General features: G+C 39.8%; 1 protein-coding gene across 4 annotated transcripts in view; it reads right to left on the bottom strand.

The window, feature by feature from the left end:
* prr16 (proline rich 16) overlaps positions 1 to 14,398 on the bottom strand; it is a 236,849-nt gene extending 222,451 nt beyond the window's left edge. For all 4 annotated transcript variants that reach the window (XM_072584318.1, XM_072584315.1, XM_072584312.1 and 1 more), the window contains exon 1: positions 13,552 to 14,398. In XM_072584318.1, coding sequence (XP_072440419.1) covers positions 13,552 to 13,683 — 132 coding nt within the window. In that variant the 5' untranslated portion in view covers positions 13,684 to 14,398. The remainder of the gene's footprint in view (positions 1 to 13,551) is intronic.
* Positions 14,399 to 17,263: the final 2,865 nt, after the last annotated feature.

Below are 17,263 nucleotides of genomic sequence, written 5' to 3'. Positions count from 1 at the left end.
TTTGTCCTGTTTTTCTGTACACATGGGCAACTTTCCACATTGTTGTGTAGCTGTCAGTTGTGTAGATGTATTGGAACGGCTTGGCCTCTAGAAGCAGCAAGTTCTGTAGATCAAGCCCTCAGTACTATTGCCAGAATTTTGTCAGGGTCCATAGCCTTTACAACATTTAGTGTCTCCAACCATTTCTTGACATCAAATTGGCTGACGACTAGCATTACAGATACCAGGAACTGCTGGAGGAGGCTGAGATGGATCATTCATGTGGCACTTCTAGCTGAAGATTGCTGTGAATGTTTCAGCCTTATCTTGGTCTTAAATATTTGAATGAGTGACCAGGTTCACTCAACATCCAATGATACTTGGCAAAAACATTGTCTTATGCTGACTGTTTTGCTTGTATGCAAAAAAAAATCTTGTTGCATTTTGACTTCAGTGTCTTTAACTAGTTTGTTCCAACCAAGAGCTGGTTTTAGAACCTTCAATATGATAATGGGCACAGTTGCTCATTGCTCTTTATTGGTAACTCAAACCATTACTCTTCCCTTTATAAAGATTTTATTTCCTCAATAACTTATTAACTTTATTAAATTGATTCTGCCTCAAATTTGATGGTAGTGCTATAATCCCAGCTGATGTTACTCCTGGATAAGTCAGGTCAAAGACTGAAATCTGGCTTGATATATTCTTTTAAAATTTTAATGGTTAATATGGTGGTAATTTACCAAATAGTCACTTGAAGCTCCAAGGTTTCTTTAAGAAAACAGCAACTCATTACATAAAAGATGAAAACAAAATAAACCTAAACTTGAAGATATAGATGACAGTTTATAAAGAAATCTGAAAACATGCATCAAAGTAAATTTCCAGCCTATTTCCCCAACATCATCTCTTACAGCAATTCAAATCTAGAGAAATTGCACTGTTATATCAAATCTTCAAGCTCAATTTAATTGAATGTCCCCCATTTTTGTCCTGTGAACTGTGGAATCTCCTTTCAAAATAGAGAGTCTAGACTTTCTCAGCTTCTAATAACCTACAGGTATCCAACAAAAACTCCTGGTCTGGAAACTGCTCAAACAAAACTTTTTTTTAAATGAAGTAACTTCTTCCTTTTCCTGCAACTATTCTGATTAACATTCCTTTCCAGGAGAGAAACTATACTTGCTTCTAACCCCAGCCAGGATCGTCCAGAATGCCCTAAAACATTTCAATCCCTGCATTATCTGAGTCAAACCACCAATCCTTGATAATTGTAGATGGAAGAAAAGCAATATTTACTCCACCTATCATAAACCATGCCAATACATATAGTTGCCCATTAACTGAGGATTCTGGGTAATCCAAGGTGGAAAACAGGAAAAATTTCTGGCTGTAACGAGAGAGACAGAGAGACACAGAGAGAGACACGTCAGATCTCAAATTTGAAGTTTTAAATTGGAGAAAGGCCGTTTTTGACAGTATTCAGCAACATTTAAAAGGCATTTGAATGGGTCTATGAATAGGAAGGGTTTGGAGGGATATGGGCCAGGTGCTGGCAGGTGGGACTACATTGGGTTGGAATAACTGGTCAGCATGGACAGGTTGGACCGAAGGGTCTGTTTCCATGCTGTACATCTCTATGACTCTAACTCTCCAAGGGTTCCCTGTCTCTGTCCGAGGCAACAGTTAACCTCAGTAAGTGAGTTTACAAGACACAGAGCACTCTTTAATTTATTCTTTATTTATTCTCAAAGTCTCAAATACCAAGTATCTAAAAATATCATGCATCAAAAATATCCAAATATACAAATTCTACACATTTAAAATAAACCACACTAGTCACCTATCTGCTAACTTATTGCTACACTTAAATCCAAACACAATACCCACAAGTACTCAGCTGGCCTGGCTGTGCTGTACCGTACCGTACTTCACTTCACTTCACCTCACCTCACCTCACCTCACCTCACCTCACCTCACCTCACCTCACCTCACCTCACCTCACCTGGTTGCTCATATGCTGTTTCTAGATCACACTGGACTTTTTCCCTGATCTCTTATTGACTTCCATCCAATTAGAGGGATCAATTTTGTGTTGCAAAATAGCAATCTTCCAATCAGGTACCAGAACTGTTTCCCTTTTCCTTGTTTGGTCTGAGTAGCCACCATTGTGTCCATGATTGTTAGCAAATCCGATTGTTTAGCTTGAGCAGCTCTCAGTCTTTCCATTTGAGCTTTAACCCTTTCCAGCCATGACCAACACCTGGTTTGTGGTATATACTGAATTGTATCACTGTTCCAGAATGGCTGGCTAATCAAAAACCTTTACAAAAATGCCAAACACCCATATGCTACTTTTTTTAGACTCCAAATTCTAAAAATGATAGTAGCAGACATACAAAGCACACACCTTTCATCACAATAGTGATTCAGGAATTATGTTGACTGACGTCTCCATGTCAATCTTTCTATCCAGTGCAGCTCTGTCCAATGTTGCTTGGACTACAGTGCCCTGTGAATTTTCATTGAACATGCATGTGTTTATTATTGAATTGATCACAAGTGACCCCCCTCATTGACCTGATCAACAGCCATTTGCAGTAACAGCAGTGTTATCTCCATACACCTTTCTCTGGCATGCCTTCCTTTTGCAGTTCTATCCCTCTCCTTTCCCAAATGGAAAATATTGTGCCCGATGTTGTCCTGAATTCCTTCTGACTGCCTTCATTGGGACCTTTGGCTTACTTGGCAGCAGTTTATTTATTTCAGCAGATAACTAGCAATGGCTAACTCTAACTTCTCTTGTGTCACATTCTACCATTTCCTTGGAGAATGCTGCTTGGAAATCTGTGACAAAGCTTAATTTTGGCATTGTTGGCAACTTACTGACAATTTCTTCACTTTTTAAGTCACATACACAAATCTGTTCCATAATGCTTTTTCTTAATTCTCTAAGATGATAATGAATGCAGTTTTTATCATAAGCATGATTAATTCTCCAATATCCGCACTGGATAACTGATCCTTTGTTTCAAACCAAGCATTACCATCAAGCTCCAATGGTTTGGAACTTTAGTGCTGCTGAAACTAAAACACAATGTCTGACAGTAGCATGTCTTTTGGTTTTGCAGGGATAAGCAAATTCTTCAGTGCCTCATCTTCTGCTGGCTCTATTTCAGTCAAAAATATCACTCTTCTTGTTTCCCCCACTGCCTGATTAACAACCAGATCATTACAAACATTAGGATATTGTAAACAGCGAAAATCATCTCGGGCCAATCTGCATACACCATGAAACACTCTCAATTGCAACTGTGCTCTCCCAATAATACCTACTGATACAGATACCTTCGATTATCAGTTCACACAAATGTTCAAACAGCTCTCTGAATTTTTAAAAACGTTTTCACAGCAAAAAGAACTCACAAACTTCAATAAGGCATTCGACAAGGTTCCCCATGGGAGACTGGTTAGATCTCATGGAATACAGGGAGAACAAGCCATTTGGATACAGAACTGGCTCAAAGGTAGAAGACAGAGGATGGTGGTGGAGGGCAGTTTTTCAGACTGGAGGCAAGTGACCAGTGGAGTGCCACAAGGATCGATGCTGGGTCCACTAATTTTCATCACTTATATAAATGATTTGGATGCGAGCATAAGAGGAGTGGTTAGTAAGTTTACAGATGACACCAAAATTGGAGGTGTAGTAGACAGCAAAGAAGGTTACCTCAGATAACAACGGCATCTTGATCAGATCGGCCAGTGGGTTAAGAAGTGGCAGATGGGGTTTAATTTTGATAAATGAGAGATGCTGCATTTTGGGAAAGCAAATCATAGCAGGACTTAAATACTTAATGGTACTTAAGTAAGGTCCGAGGGAGTGTTGCAGAACAAAGAGACTTTAGAGTGCAGGTTCATAGCTCCTTGAAAGTGGAGTTGCAGGTAGATAGGATAGTGAAGAAGGCATTTGATATGCTTTTATTTATTGGTCAGATTATTGAGTACAGGAGTTGGGAGGTCACGTTGTGGCTGTACAGGACATTGGTTAGGCCACTTTTGGAATATGGTGTGCAATTCTGGTTTCCTTCCTATGGGAAAGTTGTTGTGAAACTTGAAAGGGTTCAGAAACGATTTACAAGATGTTGCCAGGGTTGGAAAATTTGAACTATAGGGAGGGGTTGAATAGGCTGGGGCTATTTTCCCTGGAGTGTTGGACGCTGAGGGGTGACCTTCTAGAGGTTTATAAAGTCATGAGGGCATGGATAGGATAAATAGACAAAGTCTCTTCCCTGGGGTGGAGGAGTCCAGGACTAGAGGGCATAGGTTTAAGGTGAGAGGGGAAAGATATAAAAGAGACCTAAGGGGCAACCTTTTTATGCACAGGGTGATACATGTATGGAATGAGCTGCCAATGGAAGTGGTGGAGGCTGGTACAACGACAACATTTAAAAGGCACCTGGATGGGTGTATAAATAGGAAGGGTTTGGAGGGATATGGGCCAGGTGCTGGCAGGTGGGACTAGATTGGGTTGGAATATCTGGTCAGCATGGACCAGTTGGACTGAAGGGTCTGTTTCCATGCTATACATCTCTACGACTCTATGACTCTAATTCCTCTTAAGCATAAGATTTTTTTTTAGATTAGATTAGATTACTTACAGTGTGCAAAGAGGCCCTTCGGCCCAACAAGTCCACACCGACCCGCCGAAGCGTAACCCACCCATACCCCTACATCTACATCTACCCCTTACCTAACACTACGGGCAATTTAGCATGGCCAATTTACCTGACAAGCACATCTTTGGACTGTGGGAGGAAACCGGAGCACCCGGAGGAAACCCACGCAGACACGGGGAGAACGTGCAAACTCCACACAGTCAGTCGCCTGAGGCGGGAATTGAACCCGGGTCTCTGGCGCTGTGAGGCAGCAGTGCTAACCACTGTGCCACCGTGCCCCCCACTATTTTGGTATATACATGTACAGAAATAATGACAAGTGGGTGCTATTACCAGTGACAGATATTTTGTGAAAATTCCATTTGGCTAGCAAGTTCTTTTGTTGTGTGCATCCAAGGATGGAAGTAACTATTATTACAGACAGGTGAAATAATGAGAAAATTTATTTCTTTATTCTGCATGACTGCAGGTTATATGTTCATTGAAGAGGTTATACTACACAAACAGACACTTAGCTGTACAATCTGTTCCAAAGCTTCATTTTTAAGTATAATAGACAAAGTCCTTTATTTACGTATCATAGTTAACTTTTCTTTGAGTCTGAGAAAGGAAACCAATTTCAATTCAATATGTTTACTATGGCAAAAAGAGCGCCATCAGAAAAGTTGAAATTGAAGGCAACCTGAAGTTTTGTGCAATGTTTAATTAATTAACAACAACAATCATATTTAGTCAGGTGACTATATTGGATAGCGGTCTCGCTCCAAATTATAACTAAAATTGAAATTCTTTGCTTGGAATAAGCAATGTGAGTTGTTTGGGATATAAATAGTCCCACTGAGCTCAATGGAGTAAATAGAACTATGTCACCAGTTAATTACAATATTTCTTTAAAACCTTCCAACCTAGGAAAAGGTCATTAACGTTTCTGTAAAAGTTTCAAATATGCTCAATATTTCCAAATTTTTCATGTCCTTTAGTAAAAATAGGTATATAGATATTTTGCTAAATCACCATGCATTTAAAACTGTTTCAATTTCAGGAAGATATCCCTGACAACTTACACTTCGAACCTGCAGTCATTCTGGGATTCACTTCAAAGCAACAAACGCTTACAAGAGACCACTGCATAGATTATCTTGGCACTGATTCCTTACTGCCATAAGAGTGTCATCTCTTCCTTATTTTTATTCAGAACAATCTGAATATTCCACATTGAACATCTCAATACAAGATTGTCAGTGACTGCTAACATAGTCTTTTTTTTCATTTTGCTGAGTCAATAGTCATTGTTGTAACCTACAGTTAGGTGTTATTTTTACTGGAATAGAAGAACAGAGATACCATTAATGGCATATAGCCACAATGTGAGAAGAACTATATTCAAGATGAAAACAAAACGTTGTATGCAATAAGTACATATTTCATTTATAAAAACAACAGGTCTTTTATCAGCTTTAAAAACGAATAGGGTCTCCCCATTACATTTCTTTTTCTCTATAAGTTTCATGTATTGTTACAATTTCCAATTTTATCCTCATATATGCAATGCTATTATGGTTAAACAATATGTATTGACAATATGTATCGACGGCAATTGCTGGATATCAGTTGAAAAGTATGGCACTGGAAAAGCACAGCAGAGTCAGGCAGCATTTAAGGAGCAGGAGAGTTGACATTTTGAGCATAAGCACTTCATCAGGAATGTGCACATTACTGATGAAGGTTTTATGCCCAAAACATCGACTCTCCTGTTCATCGGATGCTGCCTGACCAGCTGTGATTTTCCAAGGCCACACTTTTTGACTCGAATATGTACAGTCAAACCAAGGGACAGCACTAAGTTGCCTTCAAGTTGCAGATCATACAAACCTAGACACACATTTTGCTTCTTTATTATGGCTGGTTCAATATTCTGGAATTCATTACCTCACACTATTTTTGACAGAACTAGTAACAGAAGGACTGCAATTCTTCTACATGATGGCCCACATGTATCTTCTGAACTCAACTGGGTATGAGCATTATATGGGCAGCTTTCCAAGCAGCAAATGAAAAACAAACGTTTTCACCATTTCACAGGATCCTCTTTCAATGAATGATCAAATGTTTCCAATTTCCCAACAAAATAACGAAATGGGTAATAAGAGAACATGTCATGCCGTTCAATGTGACAAACAGTACCATGGGATTGCATCAATGAGTTTTACGTATCTTCAGACTGGCACAAGTGCACTTATATTGAGTCCAACTTTTGTATACAAGTCGATTTCCACCATGAAAAAAAACACAATTTATTTCTGATATTGCAAACAAACAACAGGAATTAGGATATATATCCACAACTACTGTATTTTCACTTACATGTCTAATGCTTCATTCATTTGTTATATATGCTTGGTATAATTTATTTTGTCCCCTCACAAATTTCCTCTCCTCCACCCCTTTCCTGAAGTCCTTTGTTTTTTTTTCAATCGGTTCATGGAACGTGGGCATCACTGGCTACACCAGCATTTACTGTCCATCCCATTGTACAAAAGGATAATCAAAGTTCTTGGTGTGGTGTCATGTGTCGGCTGGATCAGGTAAGGATGGAAGATTTCCTCCTCTAAAGAACATTAATGGACTAGATTTTTTAATGACAATTGACAAGGGTTACATTGGATTCTTAACTAACTGCCATTGTAGAATTTGAACCCATGATCTCCAGTGTATTGACCAAGGGTGCTAGATTTACTATTCCAATGATGTTACCACCGTTTTTGCTAGTTTCTTCCTTGAGGATAGTTCCTAAGACATTGACTAACCTTGAGCACCTCAACCAAATGGATGCCAACAGCTAGGTGAATTGCCAAGAAGCACAATAGCATTAGTTAATTCAATTGGCTGGGTAGCTAATTTGCATTGCGGAAAGATGCCAGTGGAATAGGTTCAATTCCCTCAGCAACTAACTGAGGTTAACATGAAGGTCTCACCTTCTCAGTCCGTCTCCTTGCCTGAAATGTGGTGAACCCTCAAGTTAGATCAGTCATTTCTCACTAATGAGAAAGCAACCCTTTTAATAGTCAAGTTAATCTCCCGCAGTTTAAGAAGGCAGCCCAAAACTATCATTTCTCGGGCAATTGGAGATAAGCAATAATGCTAGCCAGTCAATGATGCCCAAATCAATAAAGGTAAAAGACAACTAACTCTATGTTTATGCTACTTTTCTTGACCCAGGGAACTGTGTATCAATTCTTACTAACATCTCAGCTATGATCTCAGCACAGTAAAAGAAAGTTAGAGCCTAAAACTAGCTTCATCCAGTTTGCCTAGTTTAACTACTCTTTGATTATACTCATGTAGTCATCAGAATATGTGTTGGATAGTACAATGAATAATACATTTGCTGATGACATTATAAAGAATATTGCCTAAAGAATGTGATGCCATTATTGCAATCAAATGCAGCAGCATCAAACAAAATTTTGTTTAAAGTTTATTTTTAATCAACCTGATCAAACATGTTATGACATTTCTCTGTGACAAGTGGACATGAGTGCAGATGTGTTGGACCTGAGGTGAGGACACTACCATAGTAGCACAAGACTGTAAATCTTGTTTGAATAGTGTCTTAAATTTGAGCTTTAAATTAACATTCAATATAAAATTAAATTAAGATGGCACAATATTTGTGATTTCTTTTAATATGGTAAAATATTCCAAAGTTTCCTAGTTTAAAAGAATGACCGGATTCTATTTCAATGCTTGAAAGTTTAAATAATGAAGATTATGAGATGTCTGACCTCACTGGATGTGTCAATTAATCAACTTATCGCTTCTTTCTGCTGAATAAATAATTGGTAGTTCAGAACCATTTCACTTAACTATATTGAATACGTGCCTTCACCATGCTTACTATAATCTTTCCTAATGTCACTTCTCTTTACAAACTTCCAGCTGGTTCAGAAGTAACAAGTTATTTTAAGATCTTATCATTTACTCAGAACTCAAGCCAACTCAGTTTTTTAAAACAAAACTTTTGATGGCCTTGATCAATGGCTTCCTTGGATCTGGCAAAGATTGGTTATTTTGTTCTGTCGTACACACTTTGGTGAGCACAATAAAATTCAATATAACACTAATGATAAAAAGGATCATCTTCTATTTCATCAGTCTCAAGGGCAATTACAGAACATAAACATTTTGGAGCTCAAAACATTATCTAATAATGACTTTTATATTAAAAGAAAACCTTAACATTGAACTTTTTCCAAATATTGTTCAGTATTTTTAATGCATCAAACAACATTCCAATTTTATTTCTAAAATCAACAGTCATCTTTTCACTATGTATGGTCAGAACTTAATGCCCTCTCCTCTATCTTGTGCTGACAACACATGTTGCCTAGTTTAATGTTCATATGCTTCAGTTAAGCAATAGTTTTCTCATGGAACAATTTTTTTTTAACTGGTTTACGAGCTATTGAGCTAGCAGTGCACAAGCTGAGTTTTTTTTAGTAAGTCTGCCTTTGTACTTCTTTAAACCATTAAATGAACATTACTAGCCATCTTGTGTAGTTGAGAAGTCAAGTCAGCAATACATAATGATGAGACTTCTCTAAAGCATTAAATTTCCATTAATTGTTTCACTATCAATTTGACAAGGTAACCATTTAATCAGACCTATAAATATAGGTGGAATCTTCCCAGCCCTTGAACACCCGTGGATAATGGCAAGAAGTTTGAGAGAATATGTGAAATAGCCAGCAAAGAGCTTCCTGTCATTGAAAGTAAAGATCTCTTATTTTCCAACCTAGTGTTCAACGGCTTAGTGAGATTCCTAGAGTATCAAGAGTTCATTCTGCATACATTAGCATGCACTAACATCCTCATGATAACACCATCACTCTTTAGTAATGTGTAGTTTCCTATTCTCCTGCCCACCAGAGTAAAACTTAAATGGCAACAATTCACAATATGAAAGACAAAGTGGTAACATGGTGATTCCAGCTTACTGCTTGCTCCTGCAGTCCTCCATCACCTATCTCAGGGCATGCTCCATTGGCAACAAACACATTTACCCCAACACCTGTCCAGCAGGCACTCTGGGTCCCCACTGGCAAAGTGGAATGCAAATTTCTCTCGACCTGACATGACTGGGACAATTGACAAGATCTGTGCAAGGCTGTGCAGACTGCCATATTTGACCAGATGCATGGTTGAACTGTAAAGGTGATGCCAGGAACAGGAATCCTGGGAAGACAAAACAGTGGCCACTCCACCTGTGGTGAGCGGGAGAATAGGATAACTGGAGCACTATTGGGGCACATTGCATAGATAATGAGACGGGTTTGGCAAGAAAGCATGAGACATTGTGCGAGGGCTCATGGATAAAAAACCTCCACAAAATTTATCAAAATTAACACTTAGTCAATTTCTGATAGAAGTCAGCTCTATATTTCCAATCTACTCAAATGGGATTTCAGGACAGATTAATCCAGTGGCTCGTAAAAAGCAGGGTGGTGTGTTTGGGCAGTGCTTTGAAAAGAAAGTCCACTGTATGCTTAATTTAGAGATTCCAAAGGTGAAGCTATAGGGCTAAGCAACTGAAGATTGAAATTCATAGACAATAAAATTTGTAGCTTGTAAGTGAGTGTGTGGGTTTCATCAATAAATAAAATCAAACAAGAGAGCCTCTAAATGTGAAATCACATCTGATCATTCCTCAGACCCATCCTATCTAAGTATATCCCTTGTGATGTTCTAGTCACTACATGTTACCAGTGGAAGCTGGGATAATGATTTTCAAACTATATATTTAGTTGAGAACATAATGAATGTTTCAACAAAAGTACTGAGGATCTCAATGACAAAATAAAAGAGCAGTATAGTCCAGCAATAGAGATGCAATTGAAATTATTTGGAACATGGCCCAGTAGTGAAAGAATTTGACTATGAAAATACCTCTAGAATTTTAAACTGCTGTTGATGACATATATTATGCCTTTCTTTATTTCCTTGGAAAATTCCTTCTTGATAGAGGGTAAATGACTTACTAATTCATGACTCTTAATCAAACTGTTAATACTGTGCAATTAAATATATCTGTCAACAAGGATAGGTTTTAAGCAAAAGATATTTAAATGGAATCATTTTTGTCAGTCTAATTACAGAATTAAGTTACCATGACCTGAAGCATAAAGATGAGTTTGATTAATGGAAATTCGCAATGTTTTTAACCTGGAGTTGAAACAGCCGTAAATATACAGAGGATCTTTATGCTAGATAATATATACAGCTTTTGGAGGTAAAAGCCAGTGTTGCATTTGCAGTATTTGAAAAATTTGAAGAAAATCTTTATTATTATGTATGATAAATAATTAACTACAATTTGGCTCAGTAAAATATATTGCTGCTGGAACGCATCTAATATTTATTTTAAGATGATTTCAGATACAAAATGTCAACACTAAATGTAAACACATTCAGTGTTGAAAAAGACAGCAGGAACATAACCAAGTTAATAAGAAGTACCTAATCTGTTATACCTGTGGTTTCCTTTCCATCTTGAGAATCTTAGCACAGAGAATTAGAGAAGTTGCAAATTCAAAGTAAATTGTTTTGAGCAATGAACAACATACATTTTTTAATGATATTCTGATAATTATACTTTGCTGTCCTTTTTTAAACACAACTCATTTTAATTTATATAATCTTTGGTGAAAGGAAGTTCAAAATTCTTGGCTGCATCATGAAATAAGTCTAAGCCCATGAGAACTGTTTTCTCAAAAATCAGCCACCTATATACTATCACAATAAAAAGTTGATATAACATCTTTTAGTCATAAAATGTCCCAGGACACTTCATGTATCTAACGTACAAGATGAGTTTAGCACAGCGCTGATTACTCAGTACTCCATAGACTTCAATCAAAACAATATTGAAGACAAGCAACCCCAAAGTGTTAGCAATATCTTATTCAGTGATTAACAATGTTTTTGCACTGTATTGTCTTTTTGTTTTATTGTGCCTGTGGAAAGGTCACTGCAAGCAACAATAAACAATAAATCCTAGTAAATGTGAATTCCCAAATTGTAACATCCTTAATTAATTTACTGAATGGCAGAAGATATTATAGCTTATATTAATCAATGAAAATAGCATAAATGCTAAATATTTTGCATTAAAGCTTAATCAGTTTACCAATAAGGAACTTAAGTTTACAGGAGGCACATAATTCCACTCCATCGCAATTGCTTCAAGTATGTTTATGCACACAAAACATTCGAGGTCCTTAGTAAATTCATAACATGTCCTTTTATGACAGCTACGTGTTATTGCCCACACAATGACTTGCAGCTGTAACATTCCTGCTGTAATTGTCACAGGCCTGTTGTTTTGAATTCTGCTCATCCCTGACCCACAGTAAACATATTTTCACGCCCATTTTAAAAAGCAGAAGAAAACTGGGACAATAGCGGACCAAATATACATCCTGGAGAAAGTGAGGACTACAGATGCTGGAAATATACATCTGCGAAAGAATATCTAGTCTGCAATGAACTACAGATGTGGCTGGGTCTGTTGACGGTTCGGGCTTTTCATTTTTTGAAAAAAATTGCACGTGGTCGCGAAACCAACTCCAGACACCACACATTTAGTTCCTAAACATTCTTTATTCAAACATTCACGACATGTGTTGTTTCCTATGACAAGGACAATGTATTGAATCAATCGGACCAACACAAAAATAATCCTCTTAAGGACCACGAAAGGATTTGGATAACAGTGTCAACAGCAAATGCACAAGTGGACAGCATTTTGATTCATTAATACTTACTGACTTTACATTCAGCATTTGTTTATTTTTTTTGTGCTGTGAACAGGAGTGGTAGTAAAGTGAATCAAAGGCTGTCAAGTAATTAATCCATATTCAATGGTTGCGAAAATGACTAAAGGATTAGCGACAGGAATACACCTTGTCATTTGTCAACTCAAATAATCCAACGCCCCGACTCCGGACGCAGCAAGAGAATACTGACGTTATTGTGGCAGCTTAATATGAGAATGTTATGTAACTAATCAGGATTGTTTCAGAGCGCGCCGAGACTCTGGGAGTACAGCTACTCCAGTGTATTTCACACTGAAGAATGAGTTTTAGATTTGTAAACGAAATTAATTTATGCAGGAATACTGCCTTCTAAAGGAGAGTTATAAATCAAACTGGCTATGCATTTACGTGAACTAAATTCATATGTATAACTATTACAGATAGAATTACACACAATTCAAATTCTTGACAATATTTCTGATTCAGCTAATCCCCCGTGGACAGTGCGATAAATTATGGAATTTGATAAGTTCATTACTAGATCAATGAGTGACATTGGCAGTTTGGTAGACATATATTTCATTCTAAAAGTGAGTATCCCGTTACTCTTGAGGGCTAACAAGGCAGTGCACCAATGTCTCACTGGGAAGACGAGTTGTTATGAAGTATGTGTATGTTTTGCCTGGCGCGCGCGGGCGGACTGACAGGGGGTGGGGGGGGGGGGGGGGGTGACTTGTCATTGAAACAGGCGCCTGTCTGTTCTCCAACCCAGGGAGGGAAAGCCTCCCGGGGGCTGGGAATTGTGTAATCGTCTAGATCGGAACATGTCAGTTCTCCCTGATGGGGAGAGAAAAGGGCCTTTCTAAGTTGCAAAATGTCTGGAGCTGTCTGGAATCTGGTGCAGTTGGGCAGCATTTACTGAGAGAGCAGATGTTCCAGTAGTTGGTTGCTCCCTCTCGCAGTTCCGCACACTCAACAAATGTTGAAAATGGATCGATGTTCCTTTGGCATTTCAAGCATAAAGCAGAATTTCTTTGGCTACCCCCCCCCCTTCCCCCGCAACTCCCTTAACCATTCCTTACCTCTTTAAGTTCTTTAGCCACGTCCTTTAAATCGCCCAGGACTAACTCCAAATCGTCTACAATAGTCTTGATCTGCTCCTTTACCTTTGCCTTGCAGGCTGCGCCCTCCGGCTGTTTCGAGCTCGCTGACATTATTCGAGTTGGGGCAGGGGGGCACAGAGGATCAGGAGGTGAAAGCCGAGGCGCTCTTCCCCATGATCTAGCTGTTTCCTTGCCGCCTCTGACTCGGTCTCCGCGCCGTTTGCCATCAACTCCGTATAACTGCGGGCTCCTAAGGACTGCGGAAATCTCGCCAGCACGCCTGCGTCAGTGTGCATGGCAAATTAGAAACACCAACAACAGGGGGAAAAAAATGTGTAAGTAAATATTATCCCAGCCTGGTTTCCATTAAAACCATCTCGCACATGCTGACTAATACCGCCCTTTGGCTCTTCGGGATAAACAATTCTTGGTGCTGGAAATCAGGCGCCTCTCTCTCTCTCTCTCTCTCCACGGTACATCCAGAAAAGTGTCCTCTCTTTCCCCCTCGGAATAGGTTCACGAGCGAGCCGCTTTACGCTTGTCTTATAACCCGGAGAGTCCCTGAAAATAAAGCGCACGGTTCAGTGGAAAGGAGGATTGTGATAAGTCTGGGATCCACTGGTGCTGGAGACAGAGAGGGGGGCAGCGCAGAGAACCTCCCGTCCAGTTCGACACGGATCCTCCTGTATCGCGGTGTACCCTCTCCCTGGGCGTTTTACGAAAGAGAGATTAGTCTTGTTTTCATTGATTCCGGGCGACAATTCGGTTCATCCTTATTCCCTCACAGCCCTCCCCCTCTATTTAAAAGGCAAACAGCTGGAAAAAAGCTGGGATCTGCATTTGGGAAGACAGAAACTGGCGAACTTCTCCAGAAACTTAAAATAACTTCTCCCTGTGGATGTTAATTGAGAACAGGGTGTTGCCAGCGACATGCGGGCGAGTTCTGAAGGGCCACTGGACCCTAAACATCACTCTGCTTTCTCTCCACAGATGTTACCAGACCGGCTGAGTTTTTCCAGCAATTTCGTTTTGGTAACATTCGGGTTTAGTTTAACTTGCAAAGTCTTCGGGAGTTTCCCAGATATTCTTGGGTTAGAGGTTCCTCACTCCTATAGGGTTAAGAAGGACACGCAGAGGTCAGCAGAGATTGAGCAATTTTGACCTTCGCCCCCGTGTTATCGGCGGAATAAAGCGTTAAGTTCCCATGTGCTTAAGACTCGACTAAACTAAAAGTGAAATGCTGCAGATGCGGGAGACCTGGAACAAAATCAGAAAGTGCTGGAGACACTCAGCAGGTCTGGCAGCATCTGAGAGTCATAACGTTAACGGCTTCACTCCACAAACCTGCTGAGCTTCTTCAATACTTTTCGGATAAAAGTATCGGATCTAAAACCTGCTGAGAGATGTAAATCGGGAGCGCAGTGCAGGAGTGAACAAGGTGTTTGCGTGTTGGAGAGTTTCACTATGCTGCGTACTGAGATTATGACTATGATTTCAAATCTGGTTGGGCATAATTTTCAATCGGTCCCTAGAAATGCCAACAATAGAGAAATTGACACTTTCAAAGTCATGTCCATGTATCCCACTATATATTGAGTCCCAGCCATCTTGGGGAAAAGGGCGGAATGTGGACTGGACTTATAGCAAGTTTAGTGGTTCACAGGAGCCCGCGTCGCGCCAGTGTCCATGATCCGCCATCACCCAACTCCGCCAGAATATGTGAGCATGATTCGGGTTCATTAATAGGAACTGAATAAAAGCAGTCAGTGCCAACATGTGTATTACGCACTTATCCGACGAATCACGGAGCTGGTCTGGATTTGATGTAAAGATTAATGATCAGTTTGCTACTGAGTTAACTGCCTTTAATTTACCCGAGTTGCTCGTCTTATGGGGACTAGGCAAACGTTGTATTAAATAAATGGCAAACATCAAACTGTGAATAGTTTGCTGGTGACTGCAGCGCCCATTATTTTTAGCCCAGGTTATCAGTCTGTTCCAAATACCAGACTCTTCAGCGATTTTCAAGCAGGAAACTTGAGTTCGACCATTGGCAGCTCCATCTCGTGGATGTCCCCTCCCAGTGAAGGGCTACTGCTGTGACCAATTGGAAATTCCACACTTCCGTTTAAAGGTTGGATCTCTGGGCAAGTGTTCGTCTCACAGAGAAAAAAAAGTGAACTGTATAGCCCGTCTCCATCCACCCAGCCTGCCCCACGTCAAACCGTATACTCCCGCTCCTAACCTTGTACCTCAGACATATCCCTCACCTAACCCTATCTGCCCAGAAGTAACTATAGCCCTATATCTGCACTGATCTGATTTACATGTGACTTTAGACCCACAGCAATGTGCTAGGCACTTAAATGTCCTCAGTTCTAAACTCCATATGACCCCAGCTCCTATAATCTCACAGCCACATACCTAAATTTACTCCCCAACCTGATACCATATAAACCCTTGGCCCTAATCTACACACCACACAGCCCCCACACCACCTACCTGAACCCTATAACCATATTCCTGCCTGTATACCCCGCACATCAACCCTCCTCCAACCCTACCATCACCACACAAACTCAATATCATACACATCCTGCCCTCAATACACGCACCCTGCCCACCACCAGCAGTATATCTCACATACCCCATCACTCACTCTCCCCTACACACGCCATCCCTAACCCCGTATCTTACCCTCTGTCCCGAATTCTGTACTCAACACACATCTCCACTGCATCACACCCCATTCATAACCCTATTCACCTCACCTCCTAAACATATGACTCTTCACAACTGCACTTAACCATGTACCTCACAAACCCACTCAAATGCCATTCCCCAACCGCCAAAAACTTGCCCCTTACTCCTACACCCCACTCCCGATCTCCATCCATTCCCTCTTAATATATTCATTTATAATTAATGCAGCAGTGCCAATCATTTCCAGTTACAGGAGTATACACGGGTAGCGCGTCTACCAACCAATTGGTGTTCTGTAATGGTAGTGCAGACTAAATCTGTACAACACTCTACAGACCTACTCAGTAGATGTCGCTCTTCAAGGACTCGAACCAGGTAAAGCTGTAGTTCGGATTGTTCAGATTGTAAACCCCGCACCGATTAATCGAAACCATTTAAAACAGGTGGCTTTGCGGTTTTTAATTGGTTGAGCAGCAAACGTGACACCCGGAGCGGTAAATATGTTGACAGACAAGCTCCGGAACAACGAAGAAATACACTCGTACAAACATTAGGATTGTGAAAGAATTCGGTTAGTTAAAGAAAAGTATCCACGGATGAGATCTTGTTTTGTTGACCAGATTGTCGCAAATAAGAGGGATAATTCGGAACCTGTATTTTGCTCAAGGTGTCCATTGTAAAAGTTAAAATTATAAATTCTTTTGCAAGTTATTCAGTTTGCAGGAATTATATTTTACTCGTATTTCAATCCTATAAAACAGACGCTAGTAAAGGGAGTTGAACGTGACAATCACTAACAGATGGTTAAAAAAAAAGATTTGCCTGGGATCGCTAAAGTCTCCCACCGATTCACTGAAATCCCAGGTTGCAGTAACTGCCATGAATGGTTGTTTGTTTGACTCTGCAATCACACCGTCACAGTGTAGACAGAAACAAAAACAAACAGCCACATGCTGTCAGCTCCGTCCCACAACAGAGATTTGTTAAA

Source organism: Chiloscyllium punctatum, chromosome 2 (assembly GCF_047496795.1).
Source record: "Chiloscyllium punctatum isolate Juve2018m chromosome 2, sChiPun1.3, whole genome shotgun sequence".
Taxonomy (NCBI): Eukaryota; Metazoa; Chordata; class Chondrichthyes; order Orectolobiformes; family Hemiscylliidae; genus Chiloscyllium; species Chiloscyllium punctatum.
Note: the sequence above shows the minus strand (reverse complement) of the source record. Positions and strands in the feature narration are given on the sequence as shown.